This window comes from Strix uralensis, chromosome 13, assembly GCF_047716275.1.
Source record: "Strix uralensis isolate ZFMK-TIS-50842 chromosome 13, bStrUra1, whole genome shotgun sequence".
Classification (NCBI taxonomy): Eukaryota; Metazoa; Chordata; class Aves; order Strigiformes; family Strigidae; genus Strix; species Strix uralensis.
The window spans coordinates 24,981,601-24,998,638 of record NC_133984.1 but is presented as its reverse complement, the minus strand read 5'-3'; the positions used below and the strand labels follow the sequence as shown (position 1 = coordinate 24,998,638).

Below are 17,038 nucleotides of genomic sequence, written 5' to 3'. Positions count from 1 at the left end.
TAATTAAATTATTGAGCAAGTATGTTCTTGTTAAGTGCCTGTGGGAAGTAGATATTTCTGTGCCACCTGCACACACGCTTCAGCAAGCTGCAGGTTTCTACGGAGATACCTGCCTTTTCTGCTAGCCTAGGAGTGGAGTATTTAGCACCGGCTCGAGCGAATAGTGCAAAGAGGCTGTAGGTGTGTAGTCACTTAGGGATGTGCAATACTTAGGGTAAGTATGATTTACAAGTTTCTGGGAATCTTTGACCTGCAGAACTGAAGGAGCCATAAACAAGTGAGTATACTGGGACGTGAAACACTTCTGGCAGTTCTTAAAGTCATCTTGTCTCCACTTCTCATTTTCTGTTGCTTAGATTTACCTTGGAGACATATAGTAGGAATAATAACTAATCATCTGGTTTTTCTTCTTATTTCTAATTGACATGCAAACACTCACCACAAATTTTTCAGCTTTTCCCACCATTACAGCTAACAAAAAGCATCGCAGGATTTTTCTTTTTTTTTCTCACTAGCATTGCTGATGGAAAAAGAAAGTTTGCTCCCCAGCTAATTACTTAGAGGCTTGTCCAGAATTATCTCCAGACTGCTGGAAGCTGGGAAGTTATATTCACCCTTAGAGAAGAAGAATGCAGAGATTAAATGGGATGTGAAAGAGTTTCAGTGATTTTTAAAGAAGAGTATTTAACAAATCTTGGATTTGGGTTTGATAGTATGGCAATGCGTGTGCATTATACTGGGGGAGGTGAAAAGCTGCCTGTCTCTGATGGGATGGAGGTGCAGAGGTGTATATCAGCGAAAAGGGAGTGTGCGTTGTAACATATACAGTGGTGACCCACAGGATTGATTTCAGGGCACTGGTGTATGTGCTTGGAATTCTAAATTACATAACTGACTGACAAACCTGAAGTCAATAATCTGCTGAAAATTACTTTATTTACCACCTGTGCACCTGCTGAAAGCATGTGTTTCCAAAGGAAAATTATTGGTTTTGTTTTTTAAACACAGAGTACAGTCAGTTGTAATGAGCATGTGCACACCAAACAGCTAATTTAATTAAGCTTCTGTAAGCATAATGCAGGATGAATTCAAGGACAGTCAGCATTACCTCTGGCTGATTTCAGATATGTTGCACAAGATTAAAAGGACTTGATGTTTTCAATAGCAAGATGTCTCAGGCCACAGTTTCAGCGCTGCTACTGCAAAAAGGTAGTATCTGTCTTCTCCTCTCTGCTTTCCAAGCTGGCCTTTCATCTTAGTCTTTTGCTTTCTGCCACTACAAGCATTTGTGCAGCTGTGTCATGGAAGGGATAAGGGAGTTAATCTAGATAAAAAATAATCTAGCATTGCCTAATTTCAGAAAGCTTTATCTTATTCATTTGTCTTTTTTAATGACAGCAAGACCTTAGAAAGGCATTGTCAAATGCAAGAATGTTCTTGCCCTAAGTTTAGACATGAATGGTGCCTCTTACACCAAAGGCACTGGATTTTGGCTCTTTCTGAAAGCAAAGCAGATTCCTTGCTATGTTCTAGGGCATTTGCATGACATTGTATTGGGAAAACTATTGCTTAAATCATCAGTTGGCTTCCTATCCTAGTTTACTTCATATTATGTTGGTTCATCAGCAGTTGGCTTTTTCTCCTACCAGAGTTTCTAAGAGATTCAACACATCAACACTGCAACTGCTCCAAGTTACACTTCCTAGTAGGCAGCTCGGTTTCCTTTGACACGGAGCGACCGCGCACCGCCGTCAGTCTGTGCTGGCGGGATTCCTTCCAGAAGGAACTGGCTGTGTCGGCGTGTGTGCGTGGCCCTGGTGCTGTATGTGGTGTGCACTTCACAGCAGCTGTGCTGTAGTTTATGCCTGAGATCTGAGAATCTCGTGAGATTTTCTATAGAGTTAGTCTGGGTTTAATTCATATCATAGTCTGAGCTCTTTCAGCTGCTTTATACTAATTTCACCCAGAAAACAAGGTAACATAACGTGAATCCACCCGATACTGCAGCGACAGGGACAGGTTTATAGTTGAAATCAGCATTACAAAAAGACTTCCAGGCACATTTTGTACAGACTTCCTGGTCATGTCAGTGTGTACATGGATCAGACCTGCTGCCGTGCAGATCGCTGCTCCCACTCTCCATTTGTGCAGTGCTTTGGAAGCCGCTGCATTTTTTTGCTGTTAGAAAGTCGTGAGTGTCATGGTTCACCCAATCGGTATTTCAGAACTGTTGAACAATGTCACTGAGCTCTGGGGGAATTGAGTGGATGTTTGAGCAGTCGCCTCCCCCAAAACTGCAGAACCTGCAGCAGGTGAATTGCTGTGGCAACAAAGGAAAAACATTCTGTCTGATGTTATGTAAATCACTGGAGTCAGGAATAACCCTGACTGACTAAAGCCACAGCAAACACGGCCATTTACACCAACAGAGACAAGATTGATCCTCTAATCTTGCAGTCCATGGACTAAATTAAGATGAACCTTAAATGATGTAGCTAATGAGAAATATCACTTAAGTGTTTCTTTCAATTCTAAAAGAACAGTCAGTTGTATCTGCTTTATTGCTTGGTTTGCATCCTTTAACTTGCACTGTAAATTAAAAACTTTTTTAAAAATCTATTGAAATCCTTTTTTTTCCTCCTAGGATGCCGTCTGTTTGTCACTGTGTGCATTGTAAATAAGTTCTCTACCACATGTTTGGCTGTTGCTCCAAAACAGAAAGTACACGCTGTGTGTTTCAGTTAAAAGAAGCCCTGCAGCAACACGTGAGTCACAGGCAGAGGCCAAGTGTGTCGTTATTCTGTGGGAACAGCAGTTGAGTCACCAACAGCTAAGGACAGTGGGCAATGGAACATGAAGTGTGTCGTGTCAGCTCGCTGTCGGTGCAGTCTGGGCACACTTTGCCTTAGACAGTGCTGTGAAATTGCAGGGAAGTGGCTGATCTGTGGAGAAAGTAGAAGGTTGCCTAATGGCACGTAGCAATTTTAAGACCGATTTGATGCTTTTGCCATAATAACCCAAAGACTTCAGAAAACAGCTTTGGTGTTTAATTCTTTCCTTGCTTTGAGACAAACAGAAGTTTTTTCTGGGCTTCCAGCGCATTTTACTTTGAAACAAAAGAAATTCAAATCCAAAAGAGACTTAGTCTGGTATACTTTTCTTTCTTATGAAGTCTATCCCTTATGCAAACAGCTCAGGCGAGAAGCATGTTCTATGAGAGTTGGGGCTTCAAAAATTACACTGGAGAAGTGGCAAATCTCCAAAACAATGTTTTGTACATGATCAGCCTCAAAAATACTGAGCTCAGGGTTCTGACTCTGTGCTGCAGCTGTTAAGCATCTTTCTGAACTCAGGCCTGCAGAGCCAGCATGCCTGGAGCAGGAGAAGGAAAGGTGCAGCACGGGCAGTTGCACAGAGAATGAAACTGGTGAGTTTGGAGAAAGAAGAGAGAGAAAGGTGGTCAACAAGTTGAAGGGGAAGAGTAGCAGAGTGCTTCTTTTGCAAGCTAAGAAGATGTGTTATTTGCGAACCATGTGTATTATCTACAAATCTGGGAAAATATGGAAATTGAGGGGAAAAGTAGTGATATTATGTACTTTAACAGGTCACAAAAAGGTGGTTGAAAGTGCTGACAGAACATCTATTTTTAAAACCATGATTTTTAAAAATATTAATATTAGCATAGAGATTGGTGGAGCATGGAGCATGTTTATCTGCTTGCCACTTGTCTAAAGTAGCATACTCTAAAAAACAATAACATATTTCTCTCAAGTTTCTAACTGGTGTAAAAATGTGTTTGAGCATGATTACAGTTTAAAACAGAAAACAAAACAACTGCAAGGTGCATTTTCTGTTCTGTTTAGGGGAAGCAGAAAGAAAAATAACCTCAGCCATGTTCCTTGCTGTTCTTCCACTGGAATATAGAATGCTATGGTGCAACAGTAGATAATTATGAAAGTGGCATTTGATAGTGCCACCTATTGCTAGAAAAGCAGAACTAAAATGAGTATCTTTTTATGTGCATGTCTAAATTCAGCAGAAAAATGAAGGGTACCTGTTCATCTTTTGATTATTGCAAGGTCATTTTAGCTATGGGGATATCAGTTTGACCTTGGTTCTATGGCTACATTTTTAAAAAATTGATTTATCGTACAGTAGCGTTGGAGATGGTGCAGTAGCCTCAGAGATCCAGAAAGCTGGCAACTATCGGCATGTGGTTGAATGCCAGTGGCTGTATTTTGGCTAAGCCTATTAAGCCTGATTATCCCTCCCCCCTCTCACTGATGACATTAAAGTTCATGTAATGCACTAGGAGACTGATCCTAATAGCCTAAAACTGCTTTAGATTTAGCGAAACACTGAAAATTAGTTTTCTGTAGTGTTTGAGCTTCATGTTAAATGTGAAGGCAATAAAATATTTTCAACATGCACCCAAAAATTCTATGAAAAGTAACTTGCTAATGACGAAAATCCTTTGAAGACAAAGACTTAATGATCTGGATGCATCTTAATACTTTGTCTCCTTTATCAGGTCTTTCAGTTAGCAAGCATGAAACCTGATTTCTCCACCTGCCCTTTGAAAGATGATATTTGTTTTGTTATACAAGTCTAACTAATGATAATGGTAAGAAAAATGAAAGATTTATAGGGGCAGCCTGAGATCAGTTTTAAGTTTTAATTGTGGTTCTCAGCATTACAGATCCTTCTTACTGCCTCAGTGCTGTTGTTCATCTCTACCAGAGAAACACCCTATCCTAAAAAAAAATGCACATTTTTGGCTTGTAATCTTTAAGGGAAAGAAAACATGTCTCCTCTGCGTTGTTTTCCTCACGAAGCATCTGGATGGCAAGGTAAGAGCAGGAAAAGATGGAACAGCTCGGGAGTAATTTGTTCTTCCTCGGGTCCAGGCAGGTACCTCTCAGGAGTTTACTGCTGCTTCACAAAGCTAACATTCTTTGGCTGAAGCTGTCCTCTGTCCTCAAAGACAGACAAGTCTCCTGTTACCCCCGCTGAGCTCTGAAGAACTAGATTGCTGCAAAGCGCCAGGGAATCGGAGGAAGCAGCTCTCGAGTCTACAGGCATCTGTAGATTGAGAGAAGGTTCAGAAGGAGAAATAAAGGATGACCTACCCATCTGCTGACCAGAGAAATGATGTGGAGAAATCTGACCTCACCATCCTAGGTAAGTTCAGGGCTGAAATCTAATTTAGCCAAATGGAAAGTCTGGTTTTATTGACTTTTTAATTTATTTTTTTTTCCCCTTCAAATGATATCTAACTTTCTTTTCTCCTAGTGCATCTTGGACCTGAATTTGAGGTCACTTGTGTTCTTTGTCCCTTTCTCCACTGATCCAGGATATACTTTCTCTTCCAAAACCTCTTTGAATGTTTGGGGGGTCTTTTCCCCTGTATATTTGGGTTTAGCCCGTCTGTCTTTGTCGTTCTGAATGCTGTGACAGCCAAAACCTGCACAAACCCTTTAGCAACTACATTTTGCAGTATGGAGAAGAGGAAGGATGTAGCTGCCTAACGGTTTAGTTCCTGGATGGATTTTGTATGCTCTCTCTTCTTGAATCTCCATGCTGAATCTCTTCTGCAGTCTCTGTTCCATCACACTTAATCTTCTCTTTTGTGTTTGTAGCACTGGTCCACCTGTTTTGCTGTTCTCTTCTTCATTCACCTGCCTGTCATCTATCCACAGAATCAGAGCACCTGAGCAAAGCCAACGAAGTTTCGATTCTTGGCGCAAAGTTTAAATGCCCTTTATAATTTCCCCCAATGCAGATCCTGTTGATGTAAAAAGGAAAATCATTTTCAACAGTTAAATGATATATTGTTATAGGAGTCTGCCCTCTTCTAACGAAGTTTGATGTTTAGAAAAAGTTCCATACGAAATGTATGAGCAAAGGCACCTGGAATCGTGGCCAGCAGAGGGCACTTCAGCTTGAAAATGAGAATAGTGCTGAAAGCTCTAGCCCAAACACCTTTAAACTGGCTGTCTTTGTTTAAAAACGGAATAATTTTTTTTAAAATGTTAATGAGAATCATTTAGACAAGGGGTCTTTGCATTGTGATTGGTGTTTTGTTGGCACTGTCTTCTACAAACTATGTCTCTGCGGCCAAACACCCTTGTACCATGGAAGAATCTGGGAACGGAAGGAGAAAAAACACTCCCCATATAGTTTCAGGTGTGACTTTACTGAAGGAAATGATACCTTCTGTGTGGCCTTGTATCACCTAAAATTGAACGCAATAGCGTATGTTAAAGCCATCCTTTGAAAACTTTTTCCCCAAAGTGGGTGCTTCTGATTTCTTTTTAGTAGTGGTTTGATTCATTCTTTTAATTAAAAAGCAGCTGGAATTGGAGAGCACTGCAACCAATTAATTGATTTTTGAGAATGGTGGTGTAAATGACAACAACAAACAGTAACTGATTTCCCCTTTCAATCCAGTGCTGATATTGTTATCTTGCAATACAATACTAACATGTTATTGTATCTGCCATTACTGCATTTAACAGTAGCTGACACATTTTATTAGGATAAGAAGGGCCTCCTGCACTTCCATTTGCCCTGGTGTAAATCAGAAGCCTTGAGTTGAAAAGATTTATTCTTCTGTAAGAACTTACTGGTGTAAATTAGGAAAGTCAAGCCTGACATGTGGTGATGTAGCAAACTATATTACAGGATACTTAGATTCTGTCTCCCACTGAACAGCAGGATTCCGTTTTATCCTTGCTGTCGAATGCAGAATCACTTTTCCATTCATGAATTGAGGCTGAGCAGAGCGCTCTCAGTAGTGGCTGCTCCTCTGTTACTCCACACACAGAAGATATTAGGACACCTGTTCACCCTTGTAAGGCAAACAACAAACAAACCACAAAACTTTCCTGTAAACAAATTGGTCTGTGATTAGTGGAATTAATGAAGCTTCACTGCCTGTAGATTTCTGTCCTTCATCCCTGATCCCCTCAGCAACCCTCCCACCAAAATGTAGGGTGTTTGGGACACTTTGTAGAACAGAGTGTCTGCTATCTGTAATGGAAGAAAACAAATCTACTAAAATCATGAAGGGACAAAAAGCAGCCATGAACTCTGTGGAGATTTTTTAATCTGCTCTTTGCTGAAGGGGATTAGCATCGCATAATGCCTGTTTTTTGTTCTGTGTCTCTAAGCCATATCATCTTGTGGGTCTAAATGAATAAGGTAATACAGAGTTTGTTGCACTGGCAATATTCTGGGATTGGGTTAATAGTCTGGGAAAGGTGAAAATATAACTTGGTTTGACCACAGTGTCAGGATTCTGAGGACCACAACAAGAAGACTACCGTGATTCACAGCTCTTTACATTAAATGGTCAAAATCCCAGTGTGCTTTGATCAGATCTGAAGAGAACGAGCCCTACAGCAGCGATCACCTTCCCTTCCCCTGCCCGGGCAGTTTGGAGGAAATGCTTCCCCTCCCAAGGCCACTCCTGCCTGTGAAAGGAGAGGGAACAATTCCCATGGCAGGCACCTGGCTATTTATCACTGTGTCAGAAATCAAGCTGTTTCAAGACGTTTAGATGTTGTTTCCTGTTGTCATCTCTAGTGATAAAGTATCGTATATTGTTATCACTCTTTGCACTTTTGACGAGCTCTGTCTTACTATCCTTTACAAGTCATGTCTACTGATGACTTCTCTTTTGCTAGTATGTTTATAGCGATGTTCAGTGTCTGCACTACTCATAGCTAAGCCTAGCTAAGAAAAGGCCCTAGTTTTGCATAATCTCAGCCCTGGAATCTTTCAGATCAGTGAGGTGAAACCTAATTTGTGACCCTGAGTAGGTGGACTGGACTTTGCATCCTGGCTTTAAGTTGTGAGGAACGCAGGGCTTGGGAAGTTGTGTCGTTCTAAGCTTGTTTTTTGTGTGTACAGACTTCTGGGACACGGCTGGGCAGGAGAGGTTCCAGAGCACCCATGCACCTATTACCATAAGGGTCCTGCTTGTGTCACGGTAAGGGTAGTGTCACAGCTGTGATCTGGGGGAGTTTGACAAATAACAGTCCCAGCTGACACTTCTCCTGTATAGTGCTTTTTATGATTACTCTGCCTTGTATTTCTTGTCTCTTCCAGTGATATCTTCTTTCAGTATATCCAGTATATCTTCTTTCAACATCTCAGGATTCTGACCTGGCTGAGAAGGAATGTCATACATCTGTTAGGTCCAGATGAGTTCTTGAGTATTAGTCTTTCAGGGCTGTATTTTGCCAGATGAATAGCTGGGTCCTCTACTGACCTTGCATGCTGTCTTACAGGTTCTTTTCTTTGTTTTGCTAGCAATTAAAAATACTGATTTGATCCATTTAAATTTTATTCAAGCGATGTCCTTCCAACTCTGTCCTTACCCCACTGCCCATTTCCCCCAGCAAGAACTCAAAAGCTGATTGGAGCAGTACCTAGATAAAAATTGCAGGATGTCTTGATGGAAAAGGAGCACAACCTGTTATGTGGCTCCCCTCCCCCATACAGTCAGTAACTGCCTTTGTATTGGTAATTCGGCCTGCAGGGTTCTGTGGTACTTCTCTGGGCTACAGTGTCTAAACAGACCTGCTGGCAAAGCTGTTCACCTTCCTCTGCGGATCACTGGATGATTCCCTCCTCTCAGGAACGACAGCTAGGCACTCATTATTGTTGTCATCTGGGTTGTGGTCTGTCTCCTGCATCCTGTCAGAGTGCATAATGCTTTCTGCTCAGCATCAGCGAGAGAACACATACCCTCAGGACCAGCCTCCTGCTGTTCTCCATCAGTACAGTGTCAGACATGGGCTTCCTTGCTGGCATTCATGGTAGAAATCATGGCAGCTATGACGAGGTGTGTCCACCTGAAGAAGGTGTCTGGGCTCCCACTGCAGTCTAGGGAAGTTCATCTGGTTCAGGGGTGTGGTTTGGGGCATGATAGATCTTGCCTAATAAAAGCCTTTCCTGTAGGATGTGTCAAGCCAGCCTTGAATGCACGGATCGCACGGACTGTGCCGGAGGACTGAGGCATATGGATGTGGTGTTACAGCCGTATTGTAGACACAACCTCTGTGTAGGTGAATTCTTAGTGTTCTATGTGTGAGTGGACACTGCTCAGGAGAGTCCTGTGCCTTGTCTTTGTTTGCTGTGTTCCACCCAGACTAGGAAATGAAGAGGCCCAGTCTGCAGAACAGTTAATCCAGCTTCTCCCAAAGAGGTAGGGAGCGGCTGCCTGGGCAGGGCTCACGGGCCAGCGTCTGGAGTGTGAACTACTTCAGCTGTGGCTTCTGTGGGAACAGGGGGATCATCTGGACTCATCCTCCTGTGCCAGCATACAGGCTGGCTGGCTATCAAAACTTTGAGCTGTTACTGCATGCTGCTTCAAGGCAAAGCTTGCCAGGAGAGCTAAGCCACTCTTGGGCCTGCAGGGAAGGGTCCTGCCCAGATGCTTTAATGGTACCTACTGGAGAAAACAAACACCAAATCACTTTTTTTATAAAGCTTTGAGCTTGCATCCTTCCTGCCCTTTTGTTAGCAGGCAGCCCAGTGACTGTCCAGTGCCAGTCCAGCTGCCAGCCCTCCCCATTGCTTCCACAGCCCAGGCACTGCTGCCTCTCTGTCCACACCATCGTCTCTGCTGCAGAGTTTCATTGGGCCCCCTTCCCCGTTCTGTTACAGAGCAGCGTGATCCAGCAGACTTCTGAACACGGGGGATTTCTCCTTTCAGGTCCACGAGAGCTGAACCCGGTGGACTCTCACACCCCGGAGGCTTCTCCTGTCCCAGTCTGATGGATGTGGCTGCTGCTGTTCCCACGTTCTGCTGCGTCCAAAGAGCGCGTAAACAAACACACACACAGAGTTACACAATTAATGTGAACGGCAAAACAGATTGACACAGGCAGAGCGATGCCTTTACCAGCGCCCATGTACTCGTACCCACCGCTTACATAAACATGAGCACAGGCCAGTCCTTTTCTGCCTTTCCAGATGATCAGGATTGGATGTTTACTCGCGAAACAGAAACACACCTTCACTCCCTCGATTCATAAGCACAGCACGTGCAGAGATTCCTCAACTAACGGTATGGAAATTAAGTCCATGTAATATCCATGGCTGGATGTCAAGCTCCTTACCCAGTCATCGGGGCAAACCGTGGGTCTTTCCAGATCTGTGTCTCCTGTGTCACAAGAGAGTCCAGTTTCAAGTTCACTGGTGCATTGTGCACACACACACACACACACACGCACACACACACAAGAGTCCCACCAGTAGCCGGCGTAAGACACTTTGCGTTTCCAACTGCTGTCCCCAAGACCTTTCGCCCCCCTCTTCCACCACACCCTCACCCTCCCCTCTGACCAGCCCTTCGGAGTGACTCTTTCCCTTTGTGCCCAACCTGGCTGCCTGCAGCCTCATTTTGCAGGTGCCGGGCATGGAATCCTTGCCTTGCACAGGAGACTGAATTGGACTGCAGCATGGTGAAAACCAGCAACTTTATTTCAACAACTGGAATGCTCAACTGGAGCGTTTGTGTGTGTGGGCAGGACCGAGCAGCCTTTGACACTGAGGCTGCCTTTGGATCAGCAGGCAGTGCCCCAGCAGATGGTCGCGGTGCGCTGCAGCTTGAGCTGGGTCCTGCTCATGCTGCTGCTGGAGCCTCTTTCCCCCACAGGCCCTGCAGGAGCTCCTGCAGCAGCTTAAAGAATTCCGCCAGCTTCTGGCGTGGAAATGGACAGGCCGTAGAGCTGCCCGCTTGCGTTGTTGGCCTCGGCTTCTGAAAGGGTGTTGATGTGAAGACTGGCTGTGGCGTTGGAGGAGCCGTTGCTGCTGGGTGCAGCCCCATCTGTACCAGGATCCAGTCATAAAAGTGCTGAGTGGAGGTGTAGACTCCAGGCTGTTTTGCTCTTGCGCAGCCTTTCCCCCAGCTGGTCACCCCAACAAGCCAGAAGTGGTCAGCATTCTTATCTTTGCAGACAAGAGGACCACCGCTGTCACCCTGCAGCAGAGGAGAGAGGGAGGGTTCAGGTGGTGTCAGGTGGCCACTGGCAGCACTAGGGCTGGCTCCTTCTCTCTGCCAGTACCTGCCAGGGCTGCATCCGCTGCACAGAGAGGCTCTGCTCAGTGCTGAGGCCTGCAGCACCTTGTCAGGGAGAGGGTAGTAAGCCTGTGGGGTAGGGCTCTCTCTCATCTCTGCACAGCGATGCTGGCTGTGTGCAAGAGGGATGTTTTGGGATTGGGATCTGGGCCTCGGGGCTGCCAGGAGCGCTGGATGGGCTTTCTGGGCAGAGTCCCGGGCCTCTGGAACCAGTGGGGCCCTGGGCAAGGGCCTGCAGCTGGGGAAGGGGAGGTGAGCCCCGCCAGCGGTGGGGACCCAGCGGTGGGAGGGCGACTGGCCAGGCAAAGGCCGTGCCGGGGTGTGTCTGGGCGGCTGTACCGGGGCTGCCTGTGCCGCTGGGCGCTGCCTTGTCGCAGGCTCCTACCTGGCAGGTGTCGATGCCGCCCTGCGGGTAGCCAGCACACAGGTTGTGGGGGTGGACGGCCCCTGCGTACCACCGGCTGCTGTTGCAGAGGCGGACGTTGATGAGGTGAACCTTGGCCTCCTGCAGGACATCCGTTGATCCTGCGGCTGTGAGCACAGAAAGGAATTAACACCCAGCAGCTCGTTGCCAGGTCTCCTGCCCTGTCTGGGTGAGCCCTTCCCTGGGGCTTGGCTTTGCACCGGCGTTGCCCTTCTGTCTGGCCATGGGCCCTGGGCCAGGCCCATCTCTCTATGGGCACACGACCCCGCAGCCGCACTCTGGCTCTCAGCCCTGCTGTCAGGAAGCCAAGCCCACCTCCCCCGTGTGCCGAGCTCGCACTCGGGAAACGAGCACTTTTGGGAACTCACTTCTCGCCGTCGTGGACCCCCAGCCACTAACGTAGCAGGTCGTCAGCTTGGACACTCGCAGGGAGGCGTCGGGCACGCAGGCGAGCTGTACGTAGTAGCTGCACTGGACAGGCTGGTCCAACTCCAGCAGCGCAATATCGTTCTCCTCCGAGATACTACTGTAGTGTTCGTGAACCAGAAGCCGTTTAATGTTGCGCACTTGGGCCTCCGGGCCCAGATGAGTCAACTGGGTGGCCCCGATCACCACGCGCCACATGGTGATGTGCCTGGAAGGCAGATGGGGAGAGGGCTCAGAGGGAGAGGAGCCACATGCTGCAGCAGCCCAGCAGTTCCCTGCCCCCTGCTTCACATGGGGGAGAGGAAAGCACACTACGGAAGCTGCGACTGCCCCTGCATGCCTTGGGCTCATGGCGTGTCGAGCTGGAGGCTGTAGGAAGCCGTGGCAGGAGCCCAGCCCTCTCCTGAGCAGCCTCTCAGCGGGGCTCTGCAGTGCCCAGGCACTGGGTGTACCGCAAGAAAAGGGGACGGGAGTGGCACGTGGTGCTGCGCACGGGGCACCTGCGAGTGCTGGGGGGATATCCCCGTTCCTGGCCCTCCTTACCTGGCCTTGATGAAGCAGTGGGCTGCTGTGAGGACCCACTGCGGGCTGATGAGGGACCCTCCGCATATGTGCCCCGTGCCTGCTGCGTAGGGATCCTGGATGCTCACGATCCAGGGCCAGGCCCCTGGCTGGGCGTCTGTGCCCCCCACGACGCGCGAGGTGCCGGAGTGAGCAGCCATGGGCCGCAGCCCGCAGGTCCTGTAACCAGAAACTCATCACCGTCCTGCTCTATGGCTCGCTGCTGTCCCGGCTGAAGGTCAGCCGTCTGCCCTCCCCACGAGGCACTGCATCGACAGTGAGGCCACGGAGCCCCGTGGGGTGGGTGGGCGGCCGCCCCCGTTTCTGCTTTAGCCCCGCAGGTGAGTTGTGCCAGCAGCCCGGGTGCTGCGAGGAGGCGAGGCTCCCGCATGGGGCTGAGGAAGCCGTGGTGTGGCCACGGGGGACAAGCAGGCACCCTCCAGGGAACCCCATCAGGTTGCCAAGCTCCCTCCCAGAGCCTCGGCCACTTACCCACAGCTGTCCCAGGCGCCGTGCGCAGGCCAGCACAGGGCCAGCAGGATGAGGAGCGGGAGCAAACGCATCGCTGCCAGCGGCATGTGCCAGCTGCCAGAACCGAGGGCTTGTCACCACCAGTGCAGCAGCTGACAGAGTGCCCACAGGGCTCGCGGTGCCGGTGGTGCCCTTGGCAACGGGGCTGATGTCACAGTGTCGCTGGTTCCGGGGGCTGGGCACGGTGGTCTCTAGGGGCGGGGGGGGAAAACATGGGGGTTTCCAAGCAGGAGGGGAGGCAGAAGCTGGGATCAGACACCCCCGACAGACCCCGCTGAATGCTCGGCTTGCGGGACGGGGTGTGCAGGCCCTGTGGCAGGCAGCAGCGTCGGCCCCCAGCACCGCCTGCCAATGGCGAGCAGGAAAAAACCCAGTGTGGCACCACAGCCTCTTCGGGGAGTTCACTGCCCCCTGCTCTCTGCAGCCCTTTGCCACCAGGTCCTTCCCAACAAACATACACCAGAGAACGTGACTACTACAGGCAGTACGCACTTTTGGGTGTTGCAGAGCCGATCTGGTTACAGCCGCGGCAGGCAAGCAGTGATGTGCGAGTGCAATAAACCGAGCAGACCCAAGCAGTGTCAACTTTCCGGCACAGATGCAGCACTGTCCACACTGGCCATGTCAGCCCCAGCAACCCCCTCTGGCAGGCTTCCTGTCCTTGCTGTCTGTGCGCTCTATTGCTGTTCTGGGCCAGCACTGACAAGGGCGGTTGTGGCACCTGGTACACGTGGCCGACAACAGGCAACTGCAAGCCCTAAACAGAGAAGGCTGCTCCTGCTCTCAGCCCCACATGCCATTCTCCATGGCTTTGGTCAATCCTGGATCGGCCTCAGCTCGTCAGTCTGCCTTCTGCAGCTGTATGGCGGAGCCGTGCTCACATGCGGCCGTGCAGGGCAGTCACGGGAGAGAAGCAGGAGCCAGCCACCTGCGTTGCCTTTGCCGAGCAGGGCTGGGTCCCTGGAGGCCGTGGCTTGAAGAGTGGCAGCCTCAAAGCTCACGAAAGCTGTGGGAGCTCCCTGCTGGCATCCTGGCTTGTGTGGATAGACATAAGGCACACAGCTGAGTGCCCAGCCTGGTCCCTAGGATGCCAGGGCAGGCTCCGTCTGAAAGTGGAACAGCTGCTCTCAGGGCCCTTGAGGTGTAGCACGGCTTCAGAGGCACCAGGGCTGGGCCCCAAACTGGACTCAAGGCCGCTTCGGTTTCTGAAAGTTGGCCTGAAGGTGGTGCCCCAGATCTGCTCAGAGCAGGCAGAAGACGGCCTGAGAGAAGGCATCTTGTCTTCCGTGGATTCTCTGCTCTTCCAGCACCAGATTTGGCAGGTGGCTAAGGGGGAATGATGTGGGAGATGGCCGCGGTTCACAGATAATTGAAGGAAGAGATGGGGTCATTTTAGGGAGAGGAATCTGGCAGGGACAGCAGTGCCCAGGAAACAGCATGAGGAATGCCATGGAAGTCCAAGGTGACCTCACTAACAGCACCTGAAACACCAAATGTGTTCACAGATGGAGCAAACCTGGGAGCAAGGGGGAAAAACAACCAGGGGTGGGTCCCTTGTGTGAGAGGAGATAAGGGCGGAGAAAGGGAGGAGTTGGGGAAGATGAGGGGGATGTATAAGCACAGAAAATGGAGAGAAGGGGGGATCAAGGAGCTACTCACACGTGAGTTCCAAATCCTTTTCTGCGTGGCCCCACTCTGTACCCGGGGGGGGTGGTTCCAGAGGCCTGGCTGCTAGCGATGGCAGAAGGGAACACAGGTCAGAGGGACCCGTCAGTTGGAAACACCCCGTGTCTAGGGCCAGCTACGGGTGGCAGTGCTGCGTGCGTGTGCCATTCCCTGCTGAACTTGAAGCTGGCCTAGCTCCCGAGCAAGAGGAGAGAGAGACCCTTTCAGTCCTGTGGATGGCGTGTGCTTGCAGCCCCCCTGACTGATCAGCCCCAGCACCCCTGACAGACCTTACAAGAGGACCAGGCCTGCCAACCGCCGGCCACATTTCCACCTCCCGGAGTCATGAAGGACCTGGACGTGCTCAAGCATGCACACCCTGAGCTGCTTCCCACCTAGACGTGTCCGTTCTGCACTGGCTGCACAAGGTCCTGCCTCTGAAGCTGCCAGGACCGTCCATCCCAACCCCCTCTTGCTGCGCTCCTGGCCCCTGGCACGTGATGGTGCTGCAGCTCCCAGCTCTGTTCCCACCCAGGGCTGCACCACACACCTCCAGCTGAGCTGGCATCTCTGGGCACTGGGGCACGCCCTTTGCTTCTTCTGGACCATGGTTTGAAGGGAGCTGTTCTGGCTCTGGAGATGATGCTGTGTCACGGTCCCACCCTGACCAAGTCCGGGTTTCTGTCAAGAGGCCTCAGCTTGGACACCCAGCACCGAGCCCAGGCTGCACTGAGCTGCCCTCCAAGCAGGGCTGGTCATCTCCCCAGCCCACAGCTGGCTGCCCCAGCGCCCCGTTAGCCAGAGGGGTCACTGGGACAGAGCTGCAGGGTAGCTCTAGGGCTGAGCTGGGTTAGCTGGGTGGGGGGGGGGTCTGGTGGGCTTGGGACAGGGTTCCAGTGTGGAGCAACTGAAGGGGATGGAGCGGCAAGAGGCTGGGAGCAGTGGCAGCAGGAGGCTGAGGAGTGCCGTCCATGGGAGTGTGTGTGTTGGTCTGCAGTCAGGGAGTGTCTCTGTGTGTGTGTGTGTGTGTGTGTGTGTGTGTGTGTGTGTGTTGGTGTGCAGTCAGGGTGTGCGTGTGTGTTTGTTGTCCCAAAACTGGGTTCTTTCACCTGGTGCGCAATCACCCCATCAACATGCTGATTGTTGCTTCCAGACAATTTTCGTTAGTATCGGCTCATGGGGCAGGGGCTGCATTAACCCCCCACCTCCCACTGCACAAATGACCGCTGGCAGAGGCGCTGTGAAACAAACACTGAAACTTTAATGAATAGCTTTCCTTGATGAGTCTTCAGTGTCTGTCCTCATCTGTAACTCCATGGGGCTGAGTAAAGTCCTTTACCTCAGCAATACTGCTGCCTGTAAATTCAAGTAATAAGACTCTGGGAATATCTCTGTGTGACCGTTGGAAAGAAATGAATTGTTTAATATTAAGCACTTGTTTCCAAACTGCCCGAAACTATGCCGAGGATAAGCAAAGCATATAACTGTCCTTCACCACTGTTGATTAAAGCTTAGATTATTTCAGCTGGTCAAAACAATTTGTCTTGCCATTGATATTCCCGTGGCAGAGAGCAGAGCTCGTGTGCAGAAAGCAATTCCAGCATCATCCAGAAGGTTCCGTGTTCAGCACTTGGTACTCTGTGCTGGGCTCCCCGCAAACCATCAGGAAAGAAAGGGAAATTCAGCACTCTTCCTTCTCCTTTACCAGACTGCAATATTTTATTAAATTACATTGTGTGTAATTAAATTACACTGTGTGTAATTATTGAGCAAGTATGTTCTTGTTAAGTGCCTGTGGGAAGTAGATATTTCTGTGCCACCTGCACACACGCTTCAGCAAGCTGCAGGTTTCTACGGAGATACCTGCCTTTTCTGCTAGCCTAGGAGTGGAGTATTTAGCACCGGCTCGAGCGAATAGTGCAAAGAGGCTGTAGGTGTGTAGTCACTTAGGGATGTGCAATACTTAGGGTAAGTATGATTTACAAGTTTCTGGGAATCTTTGACCTGCAGAACTGAAGGAGCCATAAACAAGTGAGTATACTGGGACGTGAAACACTTCTGGCAGTTCTTAAAGTCATCTTGTCTCCACTTCTCATTTTCTGTTGCTTAGATTTACCTTGGAGACATATAGTAGGAATAATAACTAATCATCTGGTTTTTCTTCTTAATTCTAATTGACATGCAAACACTCACCACAAATTTTTCAGCTTTTCCCACCATTACAGCTAACAAAAAGCATCGCAGGATTTTTCTTTTTTTTTCTCACTAGCATTGCTGATGGAAAAAGAAAGTTTGCTCCCCAGCTAATTACTTAGAGGCTTGTCCAGAATTATCTCCAG

The 17,038-nt window shown here is 49.1% G+C and overlaps 1 protein-coding gene across 1 annotated transcript; it reads right to left on the bottom strand.

The window, feature by feature from the left end:
* Positions 1 to 10,636: 10,636 nt before the first annotated feature.
* Positions 10,637 to 13,160, bottom strand: LOC141949122 (acrosin-like). Its single transcript, XM_074882354.1, has 5 exons — positions 12,996 to 13,160; positions 12,486 to 12,683; positions 11,885 to 12,150; positions 11,478 to 11,623; positions 10,637 to 10,993 (listed from the first exon to the last, which is right to left on the bottom strand). Exons 1-5 carry the CDS (start codon positions 13,079 to 13,081, stop codon positions 10,637 to 10,639), a joined length of 1,053 nt encoding a protein of 350 aa, XP_074738455.1. The 5' UTR covers positions 13,082 to 13,160.
* Positions 13,161 to 17,038: the final 3,878 nt, after the last annotated feature.

Bases quoted from the DNA above. Each gene is read 5' to 3' on its own strand.
- LOC141949122 (XM_074882354.1), bottom strand. From the start codon at position 13,081: ATGCCGCTGGCAGCGATGCGTTTGCTCCCGCTCCTCATCCTGCTGGCC. The intron at 12,684-12,995 runs GTAAGTGGCCGA...TTCTGGTTACAG, and splicing joins GGCGCCTGGGACAGCTGTGG to GACCTGCGGGCTGCGGCCCA. The intron at 10,994-11,477 runs GTAGGAGCCTGC...CCTCTGCTGCAG, and splicing joins GCGGCATCGACACCTGCCAG to GGTGACAGCGGTGGTCCTCT.